Source organism: Fistularia commersonii, chromosome 23 (genome assembly GCF_037954325.1).
Source record: "Fistularia commersonii isolate RoL2024-O1a breed Wild chromosome 23, RoL_Fcom_v1.0, whole genome shotgun sequence".
Classification (NCBI taxonomy): domain Eukaryota; kingdom Metazoa; phylum Chordata; class Actinopteri; order Syngnathiformes; family Fistulariidae; genus Fistularia; species Fistularia commersonii.
This window is the reverse complement of record NC_141306.1, coordinates 3,410,560-3,430,547: the sequence shown is the minus strand read 5'-3', so window position 1 is coordinate 3,430,547 and position 19,988 is coordinate 3,410,560. Positions and strand designations below refer to the sequence as shown.

The window sequence follows — 19,988 nt, the reverse complement described above, 5'->3', positions numbered from 1 at the left end:
CAAGTTGTCGACTTGTCCATGAAAAGATGGAGAAGTTGGTGATACGCCGTGACCGAGAGCATCATCTGTGAGAAGGCAGGAGACATTTACGGGGATTTGGTGTAGCGGACGGCGGGAACGTCACCAAGTGAAGCATCTAAAGCCGGTCAGGAAGGGTTTGATCGTTTTAGAAAGAGGAGCGGCATTCACTCTGTTGCTGAATGAAGTTTAGCCTTTAAGTCTCGCAAAGCGCGCAAGTTACATTTTGCAATGCATTGTAGCATTCAGTGCGTAGCCAGTTATTCTATACAGTATTTGTTATTCATAAAGTACAGGACTGTCTCAGAAAATTAGAATATTGTGATAAAGTTCTTTATCTTCTGTAATGCAGTTACAAAAACAAAAAATTCATATATTCTGGATTCATAACAAATCAACTGAAATATTGCAAGCCTTATATTATTTGAATATTGGTGATTATGGCTTACATCTTAAGAAAAGTCAAAAATCCTATCTCAAAATATTAGAATATCATGAAAAAGTTTTTTTTTTTTTTTTTTTTTTTTTTCCAATGGCATTACAGAAAATAAAGAACCTTATCACCATAGTCTAATTTTCTGAGACTGTCCTGTACATTTTTCTCATTTAAAAACATGCAACAAAAGCGAGGGCCTGGAACAGATTGACAGCCTCTCGATTCATATCAATGGGGATTTCATATTTGAGCAAAGAAACTCCTCAGTCAAGGTGTTCCTGTATTACGTTTGCACGTGGGCCGTGTAAGCGTCCATTTGAGCGTAGAATACCAGCCTGACGGTGCGCCGAGAAGCTCTGCCGCTCTCACCGTCCACGCTGCCGTCCACACAGGTGGTCCTGATCAACGCTGTGAAGGATGTGGCCAAAGCTTTGGGGAACCTCATCAGCACCACCAAGGCGGCGGCAGGCAAACCTCACGACGACCCCAGCATGCTGCAGCTCAAGAACTCCGCTAAGGTAAACGCGAAACCCAGAAGTGACAGCGGACGTGTGCGTTTATTTACGAATGTTAATTGTCTGAAAACACGAAACGTGTCAACAACGCCTGCAAGGAATCGGTCTGATCGCCATGCGATCTTCCTCAGGTGATGGTCACGAACGTCACCTCGCTCCTGAAGACGGTCAAAGCCGTGGAGGACGAGGCCACCAAGGGCACCAGAGCTTTGGAGGCCACCATCGAGCACATCCGACAGGAGCTGGCTGTGAGTTGTGTCGTCGGTGTCTCTTCCTGCGTTTTGAATAAATGTGTTGGGGCTCTTCTCAGCAGCTAGCTTCCGATTGATCGTAAGATGGAGGTTGTGTGTGCGCCCCCCCCCCCCCCCCGAAGGTCTTCGAAAGCTCAGAGCCACCGGCCAAGACGACGACGCCCGAGGAGTTCATTCGCATGACTAAAGGAATCACCATGGCGACAGCAAAGGCGGTGGCCGCGGGCAACTCTTGCCGTCAGGAGGACATCATCGCCACCGCCAACCTCAGCAGAAGGGCCATCGCTGATATGCTTCATTCCTGCAAGGTACCTTATTATACACGGCGGGTCTTCGGAAGGCTTGCCGGGAAAATCACAACTTCCTGGTTTTTGACCCTCTGAGAGCTCGAGGAACCCGCGGCAGACACATCAACGCCGTTTCCAGGCCCTTTTTGTCCGGCGATGCCGTCTTCCGTTGAAATGTTGGGTCGCCTGTGTCTTCCAGCAAGCCGCTTACCACCCGGAGGTCAACAAGGACGTCAGGATGAGAGCTCTGCGTTACGGCAACGAATGCGCGAATGGGTATCTGGGTCTGCTGGAGCACGTGTTGGTGGTAAGACATCGCCGCTCACGCAATCCGTCTCAGTCGCAACACTCGGGGGTTTGGACGACAGGTCACTCTGGAACAAAACTAAACATTTCGGACAAAAAAAAGAACCAACTGACACCTTCCAGGTTCGGTAGAAAAACGAAACAGTGGGACCTTGACTCGCGAGCTTATCGACGAACGAGTTCGCCGAGATATGAGCCGTCGCTAAGTCGAATTTTTAATTTTTTTTTTCCTTTGTAATACGAGCTGAGATCTGATTTAAGAGCGGGATGTGAGAAGACATGGGACTTTTACGGGGATTTGTTGCAGCAGATGGTGGGAATGTTGACATTCGCTCATTTAAGTGTAGCCAAAAAGTGTAACACCGGGTTCAGGTTAAATTTTTGCAATATATTGTAGCTTTAAGTGTGTAGTGGCTAAGTTAAGGGACAGAGCGTTAAATGAAAAACTGCCCAAACCTCGTCCAACACGCCGGGCATCTTCGCCAGATCCTGTTTTATTTCTTTACATTCGTTTTTATTTTTTCATGCATTACTTGTTATTTATTAAGACGTACTGAGATGGTTGGGTCGTGTACAGAGGATGCTGGAATTGGAGCTGCCAGGCAGGAGGTCTAGAAGAACCAAAGAGAAGATTTATGGACGTGGTGAGGGAGGATATGAAGGCAGAGGAGGATACAGAGGTTAGAAGGAGAAGGTTGATTCGCTGTTTCGACCCCTGAAGGGAAAAGCCCAAAGGAGAGGAAGACTTGTTATTTACAAAGTACATTTTTCTTATTTAAAAGCAAGTAACAAAAACTTCCAAAAATGAGGAAATTTAATTTTAATGTTTGAACAAATGGAGTAACAAATCAGTGATGGAACGAATGAAACCCGCAGGTCGAGGTATTCCTATCTTAGGATAAGCTGATGTCGAAAACCCTTGGAGAAACATCATTTACTGGCTAAGGTGGAGTGAAAATGTGCATTTAGTTTAAATAGTAGTAGACGTGACTGACTTTCTATGGTGATTCATGCACGCACACACACATTATTCAAAATTGCAATATGCGGGTGAAAAAAGCAAAACCGTGAAGTCCTCGGTATAAATCTGGATGATGTCAACATGGTTTTTACTTCTGACCTCCGATTTGGTTTCTGTTTCATTTGCTTCTACAAGCGATAACAAATGTAGCGTTATCATAAGTACTTTCTTTTAAATAATTTCGGTATTTATCCCCATCTATTTTATCCAATCTAAACTAATTTACCGTTTCACCCAAAGCTCGCGTTCCTCGGCTCCGTCGTCTCATTTCAGCTGTCATATTTTTGACTTCCCTTTCCTTTCCTTTTCTCCCACCACTCTTTCAATGCTCCTTTTAAATCTTGCGGCTCGCTGATGTCGGCGCAAGCCGGTGAGTACGTGTCACGACTAACCCGCGCACGTGTGGAGTGGCATTGACGTGCTTCGGTTTATGATTCCGATGAGAAGAGTGCGGCAGCATGTTGGCAGATTTATCAGCAGCTGCCTTTGGAAAAACAGCTTATAAAACCCAGCGGGGTCAAGTTACGGACTCCATCGGCACACTTTGATAGACGATATAAAAAGGTAGCGGGGTGAACGATGGGAGGTGGTTGGAGAAGAGAAGTAATAGCAGGCAATATTTGTTCCTCAACAGGACACTCGAAGATTGACTCAAAGAATTTATGACTTCACTAGGTGTGATACGCTGTATTATGATCGGACGGGATCCAGAAGGACCATAATATGACATTTTCAAAATTCCACTGCCGTTGGCCGCAGAAAATTTAATTGAATTTTTTTGCTGTGATCACACAAATATGCTTTAAATCAATTTGGGATTTTTTTATTCCCCAAGTATCATGAAAGTCACCCCCCCCCCCAAAAAAAAAGAAGAATTTGCTTAAAAATGCCAAAAGAAACTGGAAATTTCCTTTGAGATTTTGTCCAAAAATGGACACATTTTTGATAGGCAAGAATATAGCTAAAATTGGGGAAACTATTGACACAGTTTTTTATCCGCCCTTCTTTATTTTCTGCTGGATTTAGTCGTCTGATAAATGATTCAATGAGATTGGCCAGACGAAGAAAACAATCTTTATGCACACGATTCGAATGTATCACCTGATAATGTATTATTGAAAGTTATTTATGGATCTCAATCCAAATTAAAACAGAAAAGGGCTGGGATTGGACATTGAAACTTCACATCGTTTTGCACTTTATAAGCTAATCACTTCTTTTTCTTTGGGGTTGGTCCATCGATTTGCCAAATCAGCCTTTTTCGGCAAAGGAGAATTAAATCGCTGAGCCAGATGCGCTTAAACTGTCGCGTCACGTTCGAGGCTCCGAGCTTTTTTTTTGCTTCCCCTAAAAACATTTCCCAAACCTCCAAAATAGCGGTATGATTCTTTTATTTTCGCAACTCCGACAATGCATCAAAAATCAGCTGCATCGCCGTCATAATCCAATAACAGGAAGAGAAATATTTAATCCGACTTTGAAAGCAGTGACTCCGCATATGTTGACTGATTTGCTTCAAAACTGCTTTTGCTTGCGGCGTGCATTCAAGTCATTTTTGTGCCAATGTCGTGTTTGCAGACACACATACAAAACATTCATGAGATTACCTTTAACAAACACACAACCACAAGAAAAGACTTGGAAAAACATCAGAATTGACCATATTTTTTGTATTTTCATGGTTATCCTTGATTTATTCGTCAAATAATTCCACCTTTACCTTAACGTGGGAGGGCGAGAACACACCTTTAGATAGAAGTTAAGAATAAAAATCCAGTGTGATATTAGTTTGAGCTAAAAAGAGGTTTGAATTGTTCATAGTTTAGTTCTTAAACGACTGGATCCATCCCTTCTGTTTAAAGTGGCCGACTCCAACTGCTCTGTCAATTTTTATTTATTTATTTTTATTTTTATTTTTATTTTTATTTTTAGTGTGTTCATTTTTATCGTCAATCTGTATTTTGTGCATATCCTTGAGTGAGGCACCTTAACTAATAAAATGTATTATTAATATTTACCCGGAATGCCACTTCTTGCACTTGCCGAGATTTGAATTATTACAAGTGAAAACTCCCGTTTAGATTTTTTTTTTCTTTGTATTAAGAAAAATATTCATCCAACCATTAATACGATCATATTTCTACCAAAACAAAGCCTTTTTTCATATTTTCAGACCAGAACACAGTGAGGCGTGTGCAGTATCTTAACAGCTACCGTGATCGCGTGCCGTTTTTGTTATTTTATTTCTATTTTAAATCTATTGATAAAATGTATTAATGTAATAATATTTTAAATGTATTATTAATATTTACCCGGAATGCCACTTCTTGCACTTGCCAAGATTTGAATCATTATAAGTGAAATCTCCTGTTTAGATTTTTTTTTTCTTTGTATTAAGAAAAATATTCATCCAACCATTAATACGATCATATTTCTACCAAAACAAAGCCTTTTTTCATATTTTCAGACCAGAACACAGTGCAGTCAGTGCAGTAACTTAACAGCTACCGTGATCGCGTGCCGTATTTTTATTTTATTTCATTTTTTTTTCTACACATTAACATGTATTTTCTGTCATGAGATTCCAAACCCGCCAAAGTGTAAAATATCAAAGAAACATTCCCACGCAGCTTGAACACAGGACTTTTTATAGCTGTGATCCGAGCCGGCGTTCCCGCTGCCGGATGAACAAGCGTCCTGCTCGTCCTGCTCGTCCCCTCGCCGTTCTCTTTCGGAAACCCGGCACTACCTCTTGACCCGCTCGCCATGTTACCCGGTAACGCCGTTTGTTTTTCGCTGACATCTCGCAGACATGCGTTGCCGCGACGACTTGCCTTTAAGCCACGTTACGTCAGAGATAAATTCACCGGAATGGATAAGTAACGGTTTTTTTTTTTTTTTTTGCGGTTTTCTAATGGGGAAAACTCCACACTTTTTTTTGCTTCTGCAACATTACTGATCAGGGCTCAGGTAATAGTGTACGCATATGTGTGTGTGTGTGTGTGTGTGTGTGTGTGTGGTATATGATGTGTTTGTGTTGGCGTTTGGCTGGCTGCCTGCGTTCCTGTGCCGTTGCGTTCTCGCCTCTATCTTTTCATGACAACACATCAGAATAATCTTGAGCTAGGCTGAGCCTTGTTAATGCCCTGCACCTGTCGCACACTGCTCCAACCTGAATACTGCATGTCCACCCGGGACAGTTTGAGGACGGCGACTGAAACTAAAATACACATCTCAGCTGCCAATCAAGCCGGTCCGCCATTCTTTTAATTGAATTATGAAAGGGGGCCTTTCATTACGATCTATGAATAGGCCTTCCTCGTCTAATTTCTCCCCCCCGCTGTTACAGTTCAATGCGAGTTTCTGCACTTACGAACCAGGATGAGCGTAATTACGCGTTGCCGCTCGACTCTGCGTGCGGGAAAAGGGTGTATCCTGCAGATGGACAGCCCTCCAGAAACACAACGTCAGGTCTCATTGACTCAATAGTGGAAATCACAGGATATCACTTATATAGAAAGGCTTGTGCAACAGATGTGGCGAACCACATTCTGACGCGTTAAATCATCGCTACTGTAGCCGTCCTCTATATTTGGATCTCTCATCATTCTAGACATACGTCTATTGTGGCTGGAAGATTGATTGCTAAAGCTAACTGCACACTTCCATATGTGTACTGTGTTTTCAATTATTAATGGAGTTGTGTGGCATTAATGACCCGCTGTGCATTGCGCAATCTATAATTCAGAGTAATGATGCTACGCTTTGTCAAGAGAATCCACCGCCTGCTGGTTTTGTGGATAAATCATTCCTCTTACTTGTAGCGTGTTTGCTAACAGCTGTGAACATCGACGTTTTCTTGTTCCACGCCCCGATTTTGAGTTGTTTGCCAGTTGTTCTTAACAAGAGAGCGATAGAACAATAAGGTGCATGAAGGATCGCACTTAGAAAGTTGTTAAATACCATTTATTCTTCATTCTTAGGTCATCCAGAAGCCTTCTCATGATATGAAGCAGCAACTGGCCACTTACTCCAAGCGGGTGGCCGGGTCCGTCACAGAACTCATCCAGGCAGCCGAGGCCATGAAAGGTAACACTTTGAAATACTTCGAAAAACCCCAGCTTGAAGATCCAAACATCACCTATTTTATGAATTTGATTACTGGATTTTCCGCACTATAAGGCGCACTGCATTATAAGGCGCATAGAATAGAAGCTACAGTAGTAGTTAGGGATGCGTTATGCATCTACTAAATGGAGCTGCGCTAAAGGGAATGTCAACAAAACAGTCAGATAAGTCAGTCAAACTTTATTTATAGAATACAAACCAACGTTCTGACAACTCTGTTCACTCCCAAAACAGGTTAGTACATTCACACCACGGTACCGTACGTACCGCTAGCTTGTCACAGCTCAAAGTGTTTTCTTAAAACGACAGCACGGAGAAGGACCGCCTCTAAATTCATTGATGTTAAGTTTGCGTGTTTGTCCTCTAACTGTAGCCATCTCGCTTTGTTCCCTCGGAAACTCTGTTTAGTCTTCTTTACTCGCCGCAGATCATCTTGTTGCTTCCTCAACTTCTGCAGCATTGATTCGTCAATGTTGAATTCTCTCACTGCTGCTCTATTCCCGTGATCTGCTGCTTGACTGATAGCCTTGAGTTTAAACTCTGCGTCGTAAGCGTGTCTCTTGAAAGGAGACGTTTTGGGGTCTTTACACACACACACACACACACACACACAAATGGAAATGGAAATGAAAATGCATGCTTTGCACAGTCATCTATCCCAGCATGCACCGCGCGCTACTTCTTCCACGGGAGAAAATGGAGTCGGCGGCCGCTTCCCGTAGTTGCGAGACCTCTTGCGGCTCAATATCCATCCATATATAAGGCGCACCGGATTATAACTGTCGCTTTTTGCGAAGATAACAGCTTTTAGGTGCACCTTATAGTGCGGAAAATACGGTACACTGTCATTGTAAGATCAGAAATCCGTTTCTTTGCCACGTATCGGTTCTCGCCCGCTCCAAAGAATTAACCCAGCTAAGGAAGCGTTGGATTTTTGTGGCGGTATCAGAAAAGGCGTAGAGCGATGTGCGCTGCCTTTGGGATGAGCACAAGGCTCGTCTTAAATAGAAGTGCCTGATATTTTGAACTCCTTACAAATGAGCCCTGGCAGTCATCCGACACAAATGGGAGTCCGGAGGCTCTCGGGAGTCGACAGGCCCGTGATTGATGTGCTGGATCCGGGATCAGTCGGGTTTGATCTAATCACGCTATCAATTTCAAATCTCTTCCCCGTGCACGACACCCATACACACACATGCCTGCGCGCCCGCCAACACACACACACACAAATGTTTACTCTCTCACTCACACCCGCACTCAGTCATCAAATCCACGTCTATAAGTTACATCTGCATTCATAGTTCTGTGTGTAAAAACAGAAATAGAGAGGTCTTTCACTCTATAAACGCATAAAGATAGATATGAAATAATGTTCCTGATTTTACCGTGCCGTTTCGATGATTGAAGCCCACCAATCATTTTTTTTTAAAAAGTAATAAGAGAATGCAGATGAGTCAGGTTACGTTTAGTAATTCAAACATGAGTCGTGTGTTAAATGCAGCTTTTAATATATAAATCTGGAGAGCGCGTCATCGGAAATCTCAACAACAAGCCCCGTTTGACGGGCAGCTCCAGCAGCGACTTCGCCCTCGGCGTCTGAATGCGAGCGAGACCGTTATCAGGTTGGCACCTCGTGTAGCAGGGACGCGTACGTGAACGCGTGGATTTAGCATGAGGGAATACGTAAACAAACGATGTCGGGGAGTTGTGGCGACAAGCAAAGATGTGTTCACGCCAGGAGGAAGTCGTAGCGCGAAGGATTTTTCCGGCACATTTTCCCCCAGTGAAATGAATAAATCAAAGCGCTATAATTCAAATTAAAAATTGCATTTTTTTTTTATTTCCCCACCCATAACCACACACGGTGGACACGCCGCATCCTGATACCACCTGCGGTTCATTTATATTTTGCAATTTTACCTGGCCGAGCTATTGCTGACCCCGAGGTTCACCCTTGTCCTCCTTAAGAAAAGGGTTTTAATACGGATTTAATACGCAATTTTGAAAACCATTTCACACACAAGAAGAAATGAAAGAAGTTCCTGCTTTGTTTTGCTCCCCGACCGTTTTAGTGCCACTGACCACTGTCGTACAGTGGCACAGTGTGTGTGTGTGTGTGTGTGTGTGTGTGTGTTGTCTGTTGTGTGAGCGTGTGAACTGCCTGTTGTGATGAACTCGTGACAAACCTGTGTGCAGGCCATTTTAGCGACCACTGTCGGACAGTAGCACAGTGTGTGTGTGTGTGTGTGTCTGTCTGTCTGTGTGTCTGTGTGTGTGGGTGTGTGTGTGTGTGTGAACTGCCCGTTGTGATGAACCCGTGGCAAACCTTGTGTGCAGGCCATTTTAGCCACGATTAGCCTCCCGTTTTACTTGCCAAAAGAACCCTTTGGCTGACTGCAGCATTGAGACGCAGGAAGAAATGGCAACTTTTCCAAATAAAATAGAATAAAAATTTAAAAAAATAAAAAGAACTTTCCTCTCCCCTCGCAGTCCGGTACCAAACGCTCAGCATCCTGGTGGCCGGGGACATTTGTTCCAAATAAATACTCTCAGCACTGTTAGCATACAAGCCTCAATGTAAGATAGGTTGGATTCAGGGGAAAAAAAAAAAAAAAAGTGCATTTCTGTGTGTATTGCAGGCACAGAGTGGGTGGATCCCGAGGATCCCACCGTCATCGCAGAGAACGAGCTGCTGGGAGCAGCGGCGGCTATTGAAGCAGCTGCCAAGAAACTGGAGCAGCTGAGGCCCAGGACCAAACCCAAGGTCAGAGCAGCAGCAATCGGTCTTGAGTCCTCAGTTCGGGGTCAGAATGTGTGTCTGCAAAACAAAACAAAACAAAACAAAAAACAGCTTTTGTTTTCCTCCTGCACAAACCCAGTTGAGATATTTGGCCCGGCCAGCAATTCTCCCCCGCCTTCTTTTTTTAAACAGGAGGCGGACGAGAGCTTGAACTTTGAGGAGCAGATTCTGGAGGCCGCCAAGTCCATCGCCGCGGCAACCAGCGCTCTGGTCAAAGCTGCCTCGGCGGCGCAGAGGGAGCTGGTGGCTCAGGGCAAGGTGAGCGTGAACCCAAAGGAGGGAGTTTTATCTCTTCCGGGAACACAATTGTGCAAATCAGGCAAACACCGAGCACGACACGCGTCGTTCGACGGCGCGCCGAAGTTTCGGCATCACGGAAACGTGTTTTTCAGGCGGATTTGTCTAGTCGCCCGTCTGACGATAACACTCGTGTTTCCATGTAAACACCTTTTTATTGAAAAGGAGGTTCAAAACTACGTTACCATTTCAAGGTAGCTGCTTGTTTTCGTGCACAACCGATCGATTATCTCATGGCAACACGTTTATAATCCTTAACAGAATATGTTATTCATCCCTCGGAATAAAATGGGAGAAAAATACATCATAAATAAAAAAATCATAATTTACGAACAAGTTACGTGTCAGGTAAAAATACTTTATAAATAAAAAAAAAAATCCTAATTTACGACCAAGTTACGCGTCAGGTGGGAATAAGTTACTCCATTTCCAGAGTCTGAACTTGCAGGAAAAAGCCCATTATTCATTCGAATCCATTGTCCTGTACATCATGGGAGAATAAAAATGAATTTAATTTCATTAAATTCCTTCGAGGTCCACACTGCATTGAGTTTACTGAACCGGAGATATTGGGGTTTGAAGTGAATATATGTGAAAAGATCAAGTAGAATATAGCTTCTTAATATACACTGCTCCAAAAAAATACAGGGATCACTAAAATAACACATCCCAGATCTGAATGAATGAAATATTCCTATTAAATACTTTGTTCTTTACACAGTTGAATGTGCTAACAAAAAAAAAAAATCACACAAAAATAATCAATGAAAATCAAATATACACTGCTCAAAAAAATAAAGGGAACACTTAAAAAACACATCCTAGATCTAAATGAATGAAATATTCTTATGAAATACTTTGCTCTTTACACAATTGAATGTGCTGACAACAAAATCACACAAAAATGATCAATGGAAATCAATTGTATCAACTCATGGAGGTCTGGATTAGGAATCACACTCAAAATTAAAGTGTAAAAACAAACTCCAGGCTGATCCAACTTTGATGTAATGTCCTTAAAACAAGTCCAAATGAATCTGTGTTGCTTCCTGAGTGGACACTATGATTTCACACAAGTGTGATTAACTTGGAGTTACATTGTGTTGTTCAAGTGTTCCCTTTATTTTTTTGAGCAGTATATTAACCCATGGAGGTCTGGATTTGGAGTCACACTCAAAATTTAAGTGAATTTAAAGTGCGATAGAAAGGGAGCGTTCCCTTTAGTTTTTGGAGCAATATGTAATATTATATATAAATACTGGTGATGTGTGAACAGATACAGATGTGTGTGTGTGTGTGTGTGTGTGTGTGTGTGTGTGTGTGTGTGTGTGTTTAGGTGGGCGCCATCCCCGCCAACGCCCTGGATGACGGCCAGTGGTCCCAGGGCCTGATTTCCGCTGTGAGTCTTTCCCTCCGCTCCCTCTCAACCCTACCCAGAAAGTTATCTGTGAACGATCTCACCGTCGATGCCGTCGACCCCTCAGGCCCGGATGGTCGCCGCGGCAACCAACAATCTCTGCGAAGCGGCCAACTCGGCGGTCCAGGGACACGCCAGCGAGGAGAAGCTCATCTCGTCGGCCAAGCAGGTGGCGGCTTCCACCGCTCAGCTGCTGGTGGCCTGCAAGGTCAAGGCGGACCAGGACTCCCAGACCATGAAGAGACTGCAGGTCAGCTTCCCGTCCGACCTTCTCGCGCCGTTTCCGTCAGCCGCGGCGCCCCCGCACCTCTCATTTACGCCCGCGTCGATGTAAAGAGGAGCTGCTTCTGTAATACAATCTAATCTGACAAATATAGGCGCTTATATTTATAGCTATAGAAAGGTATCCTGAAGCGCCGAGCGCTTTTTTGTCGTTTTTTTGAGCAATTTAGCTTCCCGATCGTCCGCAAACGTCTTTCGGCGAATTTCGACCAGAGGTACCCGAACAAATGCCAGAAAAATCCTGCTCGTTCCAGAATTTTTCACCCGCCGCCGCCCGAGTTTTCTGCGATTTAGAGTCCCGACTCTAATCGTGGAAAATTACAGAGCGTTTCAGGCAGGGATTTTTCCGACCTCGCAGATCGACGTGTGTCCGTTTCATTTAACTGTTGCATAAATACACGTCTCCTCTTTCATACACGCAAAAAAATCTCATCTATTTCAGCGCTGTGTGACACCAGACTAGCAGTGGATTAAAACTGTAACTTTAGAAACGGGAAGATACTCTTAACTGATCAACACACACACACACACACACACACACAACCCTCTAATCCAGTTGCACCTCCTGTTCATGAATAATAACATTAGCGATTGTTCAGCGTCTCCTCCTTAAATATGCAGGTGTACCTGCCGAAATAAGAAACAGAGTCTCCGATCAGAATCAGAAATACTTTATTGATCCCGGCGGAAAATGAGCGGTTTCCGACCTAAAATGAATAAATAGGAAGGGATCAGCGGGAGTTGCCATAGCGACCTCAGACCTCGCAAACAAGTTACATTTTCGCTCGAGCGGCGCGTCACGTCTTCCAATTTTGACAAGACGCAAAAAAATAAATGGCCGAATGATGATTCGCTTTATCGGTTTCCCTATTATATCAGTCAGCAATATGAAAGAGGCGTCCCGCGTCGCTGCATCGGCGATCCGTTCATCAGCGTTCTCCTCGTGATCGCCGACTTCGGCGCGCAAAAGGAGTGACATTTAAAGGGGATGCTCCATTTCACCGGACGGTCGCCGTGACCTTTGCGTGTAACCGATGCGATCCGTCCCAAGACATAACAGAAAACGCAAGGATCCGCTGTCAACGCCATCCGGCCCAAAAATACAGTCTTTTAAAGGCAGCGCGCGCTAGCGGAGGAGCACATCAGCCCGCCAGGGCCGGCTCATGTTCTGCCCTCCAATCAGCAGTGGCTTATCTCCTCCTCTTCTGGGCCTGCAGCTGCTGCCGCACTAATGCCCATACATTCATCTCCTCAGGAGCTCTGGAAACAATCCACCAGCCCGGCCGTGGCACCCAGAACGGGAAACATTAGCCCCGATCTATGGTTACAGCGGCAGCATTCGCCCCCCCCCCCCCCCCCCCCCGCCCTCTTCTTCCCCTGCGCAGGAGCTTTTTAAGGCTCTAATTATTGGAAGTGCTGATTAATGTGAAAATATGCCTTCTTGATCGCAGCAGGTGGGACGGACGGACGGACGGACGGACGGGAGACTGTTTTGGTTCGCGGCAGAAGGGTTCGGTGTCGGGTGGAAAAGGTAGAGGTGCAAACAGGCCAGGTGTTCAGGGGCTCCCCTCACGGATTTAGGCGTCGAAAGAAGTTATCGGCGTTTCGCGAAACGAAAATACATCAACAGCTTTAATGGAGCGTGCAGGATAGAAAGAGAGCAGGGATGAAGAAAGTACTTTTTGTGCAGAAAAAGTAGCTTGTGATTTAAGTTGGGATGGAAACACTAGATTTATATGTGTTTTGTTTTTTTTTTTGCAAATATACCCATTTCCTACTGTTAATGAGAAATAAATGTCTCTTATTTAGAGGCGTGCTGCTACAAAAAGTGAACATTTCTACAAAAACAATTCTACTTTTAACTACAAATGCTGTCTGACTCTGGGAAAAGTCTGCCGGCTTACAAAATTCTGAAAAAAATTAGAAAGTCATCTGGAAAGTGGCAGAAAACAGGCCCGGAACAAACAGAAATGTAACAAAAAACACACACATAAAATAAAACTGACAGAAACTACATATTTACTTACATATGTAAAGGTCAGAACAGTAAAACTGTTATTTATTGTACTGAAATATTTTTATGCAAGACAGGCATTAGACTATTCCTCAAGAACCTTTGGATGGCCCTCAGAGCAGTGTGTGTGTGTGTGTGTGTGTGTGTGTGTGCGCGTGTGCGTGTGCATGTGTGAAGAGCTGTTTTTTAAGAAAAATATTTTTGAATCCTTATTTCCAAAACCAAGGACCCCCCATGGCCCCCCCCCAGTGTGTGTGTGTGTGTGTGTGTGTTTGTGCGTGTGTGCGTGTGTGCGTGTGTGCGTGTGTGCGTGCGTGCGTGTGTGTGTGTATGTCAAGAGCTGATCTCAAAAAAGAAATCTTTTTGAATCCTTAGTTCCAAAACCAAGGGCCCCCTAAAGGCCCACTCAGGGAGCGGAGTGTGTGTGTGTGTGTGTGTGTGTGTGTGTATAGAGCTGATTTAAGAAAAAAAATCTTTTTGAATCCTTATTTCCAAAACCAAGGCCCCCGTGGGCCCCTCCCGGGAAACGGAGAGAGAGAGAGAGAGAGTGTGTGTGTGTGTGTGTGTGTGTGTGTAAAGAGTTGGTTTAAAAAAAAAAAAAAAAAAAAGAAACGAAACGAAAGGAAAGGAAAAATAACCTTCTGAATCCCTACTTCCAAAACCAAGGGCCCCCTAGTGGCCCCCCGGGAACTCTGCGTGTGTGTGTGTGTGTGTGTGTGTGCGTGCGTGTGCGTGTCTCAGTTAAGCATGTGTCCTCGGGGGTCCAGCTGTTGAAGGAGCCTCACACAGCGTGATGCGATGTGTCAGGGCCAGACTAACAGCCACATTCCGACCCAAGATAAACCGTGGGAGGAGGATCCGTCGGCGGGTCTCGGGCGTGAGCCGCCCGGCGTCCCATTTCAGGCCGCCGAGCCGCAAAAGGAGAAAGCGCTGCTCGCTGGGCCGGAGCCGCCCGGCGAGATGAATGTTTGGCTGCGGGGAGAAACTGGCCCGGCCGCTCCTCGCTGCCTTTTACAGCCATTCCCGGACGCGCGGCGGGGGAAAAAAGCCGTTCCGGTTTTTTGGCCGAGCGTTTTGAAGAAGCTCTCATTCCCTTTCCTGGAGTTGAGCGGAGGCGTCCGCCGCCGTTAGTCTGGTGTGTTTGTGCATTCCCTCGCCAACTTGATCGGGATCCGCAGACGTCAGCGCCGTACGATTCTCCCCCCTCCCGACTCCCTCTGCCTCCTCATTCCACCTCAGTCTTCTTCATTCCTGGGATTCCCAGATGGACGGCTCAGTTTTCTTTTTGCCCCCGTAATTTTCCACCGACACCCCCACCCCCATCCTCTCTCCCCTCCACACACACACACACACACACACAAATCAGGCATATTTATAGTGACGGCCATCAAATTTGTGTGATTTACGTTTTGGTGACATGGAACCAGTTCTCACCCCCTCGGGATTTCACTCGCGGGATTTTCTTCCACGCGCTCGCATCCTCAACCGCGACGCGTCTAGAAGAACACATCCCGAGGCCGAGACCGTCAAAGTCAAATTAAAAATCCTCTGAATTATATTAGGTTTTATTTTCATTTATTTTATTTTATTTTTATTATTTTATCTATTTTTATTTTATTTTATTTTATTTTAATTTTTATTTTATTTTATTTTATTTTATTTTATTTTATTTTATTTACGCCATTTGTTCATTTGCACGAACAGACGGACTCATTTATATGTCAGGGTTCACTTTCTCCTAATCAGACCCTGAGCTACACAGCGTTCAGTCTGTAATTCACCATCTTAAAAAAAATTCTTTCCTCTTTGCTTTTAATTTGAATACAAATTATTTAATCATTCTTCGGTTATTAGCTTTTTTTGGGGGGGCGAATTTCCTGTGTTAAAGCAGCGGACGGGGCCTTCCTTTAAGTCCACGCATCTGTGTTTAGTTCGCCAACAATCAGATACCATGAGGCGGAGAGTAACACCAATGCTGTGTGTGTGTGTGTGTGTGTGTGTGTGTGTGTTTGCGCGCAGGCGGCAGGGAACGCGGTGAAGAGAGCCTCCGATAACTTGGTGAAGGCGGCGCAGAAGGCGGCCTTCGACGCTCAGGACGACGCGGCCGTGGTGGTCCAGCACAAGATGGTCGGAGGGATCGCTCAGGTGAGAGACGCCTCGTGTTTCAGAAAAAGAAACATGCATTCATAAGAAGAAGAAGAACAACTTTATTTGTCCCGAAGGAAATTGTTGTGCCAGAGTTTCAAGTAAAACATAACCATAATAAATGATAGTAGAAAATTGTATAAACAGTTCAAAAAAAAAGGAGTGAGAATAAGAAATACAAATGAAACTATAAAGTGTCAAAGTGTGATGAAGCAGGTCCTGGAAATTATTATTATTATTAAATAAGGGGATTATGAATGAATTTATCCAGCGCTCGGGGTGACGGGAGGCAGGGTTCGCCCCGAACAGGTCGCTCATCCATCACGGCATATAAAACATTCACCCTCTTGTTCACACATGCAGGACTGTCACAGAAAATAAGAATATTGTGATAAAGTTCAATTACAAAAACAAAAATGTCCTACATTCTGGATTCATTACAATCAAGCCTTTTATTATTTTAATATTGCTGATTATGGCTTACATCTCAAGAAAACTCAGAAATCCTATTTCAACATATAAGAATATCATGAAAAAGTAATTATTTTTTTAAATTGCATTACAGAAGATAAAGGACTTTATCACAATATTCTAATTTTCTGAGACAGTCCCGTAGAGACACGCTGCCGTTTTTTCGGAATCAGAAAAACTTTATTTGACGGGCAATCGGGAAGCAGCATCGACGTTATGAACAGGCGAACATCAAGAGTAAAATAAACAGAAAATGAAATAGAAAATAAGAGAACATGTGTGTTTATAGAGATAAATATACATATACAATCATCATAATAAATATATGTATATATACAAAAATACATATATTCGCCCTTTTATTCTGCACATCTGGAAACGTGCAACTATTCACCCTCTCATTCACACGTCCTTTACTGAACCCACTGCACGTGTTTGGTCCGTTTGGGAAACCGAAGGCGAACATGGCGACTCCTCGCTGAAGGGTTTCGGAATCCAACATCCGGCCAAAGATATAAGCCAAAGATCGGTACAGAATTCATACTTGATGCGAATGATTGAATGGTCGGATCAATGATTTCGGGAGCTCAAACAGGAGATTATATCATTTTTGGAGCTACTTGTGAATTTGGCCTTTATCGTGGACCTACACATGAATGAGCTGCTGCAAGGGGAAAAAGCGGTTCGTGCATGAAACGCAAGCGAACGTCGGAGCCTTCAAAACCAAGCCGGTTTTATTTTCAAAGCAAATGTCACAAAATGTGTTTCGTATATGAATATGTATCGTATCTTGCGCCGACGCGGCCCGTCTGTCAACTTTTAAAAGTCAATGCGGCCCCTGAGCCCAAAAGTTTCCCCACCCCTGCGCTAAGCACTGCATATAAAACACATTTTAGTATTTCGCTGCTCGAGCATCCGATTTCGACGGTTTTCCACGTCTTCCGGGCGTCTCTGTTGCAGATCATCGCGGCTCAGGAGGAGATGCTGAGGAAGGAAAGGGAGCTGGATGAAGCCAGGAAGAAGCTGGCCATGATCCGACAGCAGCAGTACAAGTTCCTCCCTTCGGAGCTGCGGGAGGACGGTCAGGAACAGTGAGAGTGTGTGTGTGTGACCGCACGCACGCAAACACACACACACACACACACACACACACATCCGCATCGCTCAGGACCTTCCCCCAGCTACATGTAGCGAGAGGAGGCCTCGTGCTTCTGTAAAACTTTACCCCCCTCAAATCCACAGGAGGATCAGGATGCTTGTTAAGAATCCCTTTTCTGTTTTTCCAAAGTCCAACGAGCTTTTAGCATCTGTGATTAGCGACTTCCAGAAGCGCTTTTTTAACGATAAGCGACGGTAAACTTCTCTAAATGTGCGCGTCGGGAACCCCGAGACGTGCGCGGCCTCATCCCTTTCTATGCAGACGCGACAATGTCGACGCTCCGTATGTTATGCAATAACTGTGGGAATCCGAAAAACGAGGACCGTGAAATAAAGATGTTACAATCATGAACTTTTTGCCGCCGAACAAATAAGCAGCAATTTTTTTTTTTTTTGTTTGTTTGTTTGTTTTTTTTTTTCCTAAAAAAAAAAAGAAAACTAGATACGTTTTGAGCTATGACGCGTCTGAAACGCGTATCAAAGATGGAAGCGGTGACAATATTTAGCTCGGGATAAGATTAGCAGACCTGTTAGCTTCAAGACCACCAAGCCATATATTTAATATCAAGATATTTGAAATCTTGCTTACTGTATTTGGGTGCTCGCCTCTGTTTCCCCCCCATCATTGTGATCCCAATCATGTCCGTCTACACTTATATTTGTTGTCATCGAGGGCCTGACGTCGGCTGCTATTGTATCGGTCCATATAAAGCGCCTCTATTATGAATTAATAATTAACTGATACCAGTCATATATCCTCCCAAGTGCACTTAATTCACTAATCATTTCATTAATTTAAATCCACCGTCACAAAACCAACCTGTATTTTTCTTTTCACATATTCTGTTTGAGAGCGAACGGGCCGCCGCCGGTGCAGAGTGAGACTGTAATCGTAACAAGCCATTGTTTTTTTTTTTTTGTTTTTGTTCTTGTTCTTGTTTTATTTTCTATGTTTGTTTTCCCTTTTGTTTTTTCTGTCACACTTTGACATGGACGTAACGCTGTTGTGAAGCTGTACCTCACGGTGGTACACTGTAAGAGAGATTTCTATTCAATAAAGCCAGTTTTCTTTGAAAGCGTGGAATCGTGTTTTTGTTTTTGCTTTTTGTTTTTTTTCTCACCGCCTTCCCCCGCAGCCTGCCCTGAGTTGGAACGTTCCTCCGGACCCCGCGCAATGGTACAGTCCTCCGAGTCCATGTTAAATCTACGCGACTTGAGTTGATGCCGTGCTTAAACATCCTCTTTCCGACGTTGCTGACTGAAAATTATGTTTTGCAGGTATGAATGTGAAACAAGATGTTGAAAATCCAGTGGGGTGATAAGCGGTCGAAAATGTATTTATTCATATACAGGCATGCATTCACGCTCTTATTCACGTCTGCACAATTCAGGGTCTCCGATGAACCTCCTGCATGTTTTTGGACTGTGGGAGAACCTGGAAGAACTCCACACAGACACCAGATCGAACCAAGGAAGTTCTTACTGTGAGGTGGAAGACCGTGGCACCACCGTTCTGCCCCTGTTGGATATTGTATGGAGGTCTTGAACAGGTCGTGGGGTCGATTCACACGTGTCGTGTTGCTTTTTACTCGTCGGAAGGGCCGAGAGCGTCTTCATCCGGCGACGTCGTCACTAAACATCTGGACGGAGCGATCCAGGAAGACGAGTCATGACAGGAGCAGGTAAAATCCGACAGACATTTCGGTGACCGTTTGACCCCAGGCCCCAGGGGAGGGTCAAAGGTCTTCAACCCTGCAGACCTCCCTGAAGGCCTCATTCATCATTCTTGGATGTTTCACCTCAAAAACTCAACACCAGACATTCCAAGTTTGAGCTACTGACCTCTCCTGCTGGAGGAAAACATAAATATGCAGCGGAGGAGGAGGAGCCTCCTTACAGATGCAGTATTTGCTTTAAGAATGCTGGTAGAAAAGTACCGAGAAGGTCAAAGCAAGCTGCTTTGTGCTTTTGTAGACCTAGAAAGAGCATACGATTGTGCCGAGAGAGGAACTATTGAGTTGCATGAGGAACTCTGGAGTGGCAGAGAAGTATGTTAGACTGGTGCAAGACATGTATGCCAGCTGTGAGACAGGTGTGCCGTAGGTGTGACAGAAGTTCAAGTTGGAGGTGGGACTCCATCGGGGTTCAGCTCTGAGCCCCTTCTTGTTTGTGGTGGTGACGCACAGATGATCGGACAGGAATCTCCATGGACCATGATATTTGCAGATGACATTGTAATCGGCAGTGAGACCAGGGAGCAAGTTGAGGAAAATCCAGAGAGGTGGAGTTATGCGCTGGAAAGGAGAGGAATGAAGGTTAGCCACATCAAGACAGAATATATGTGTGTGAATGAAAGGGACCCAAGGGAGCAGTGAAGCTACAGGAAGTGGAGATCAAGAAGATGGAGGATTTCAAGTACTTAGGGTCAACGGAGAGTTTGGA

General features: G+C 44.5%; 1 protein-coding gene and 1 long non-coding RNA gene across 2 annotated transcripts in view; one reads left to right on the top strand and one right to left on the bottom strand.

Moving 5' to 3' along the window:
• The window catches only part of tln1 (talin 1), a 79,017-nt gene extending 60,851 nt beyond the window's left edge, over positions 1-18,166 (top strand). The window contains exons 47-57 of the mRNA XM_086170153.1: positions 847-972; positions 1,101-1,217; positions 1,343-1,528; positions 1,707-1,814; positions 6,818-6,923; positions 9,602-9,726; positions 9,895-10,020; positions 11,396-11,458; positions 11,544-11,726; positions 15,792-15,917; positions 17,349-18,166. Coding sequence (XP_086026279.1) covers positions 847-972; positions 1,101-1,217; positions 1,343-1,528; positions 1,707-1,814; positions 6,818-6,923; positions 9,602-9,726; positions 9,895-10,020; positions 11,396-11,458; positions 11,544-11,726; positions 15,792-15,917; positions 17,349-17,483 — 1,401 coding nt within the window. The 3' untranslated portion in view covers positions 17,484-18,166. The remainder of the gene's footprint in view (positions 1-846; positions 973-1,100; positions 1,218-1,342; positions 1,529-1,706; positions 1,815-6,817; positions 6,924-9,601; positions 9,727-9,894; positions 10,021-11,395; positions 11,459-11,543; positions 11,727-15,791; positions 15,918-17,348) is intronic.
• LOC147220662 (uncharacterized) lies at positions 1,777-3,129 on the bottom strand. Its single transcript, XR_015107908.1, has 3 exons — positions 3,061-3,129; positions 2,368-2,424; positions 1,777-1,892 (listed from the first exon to the last, which is right to left on the bottom strand). It is a non-coding gene; the product is annotated as an uncharacterized LOC147220662 (long non-coding RNA).
• Positions 18,167-19,988: the final 1,822 nt, after the last annotated feature.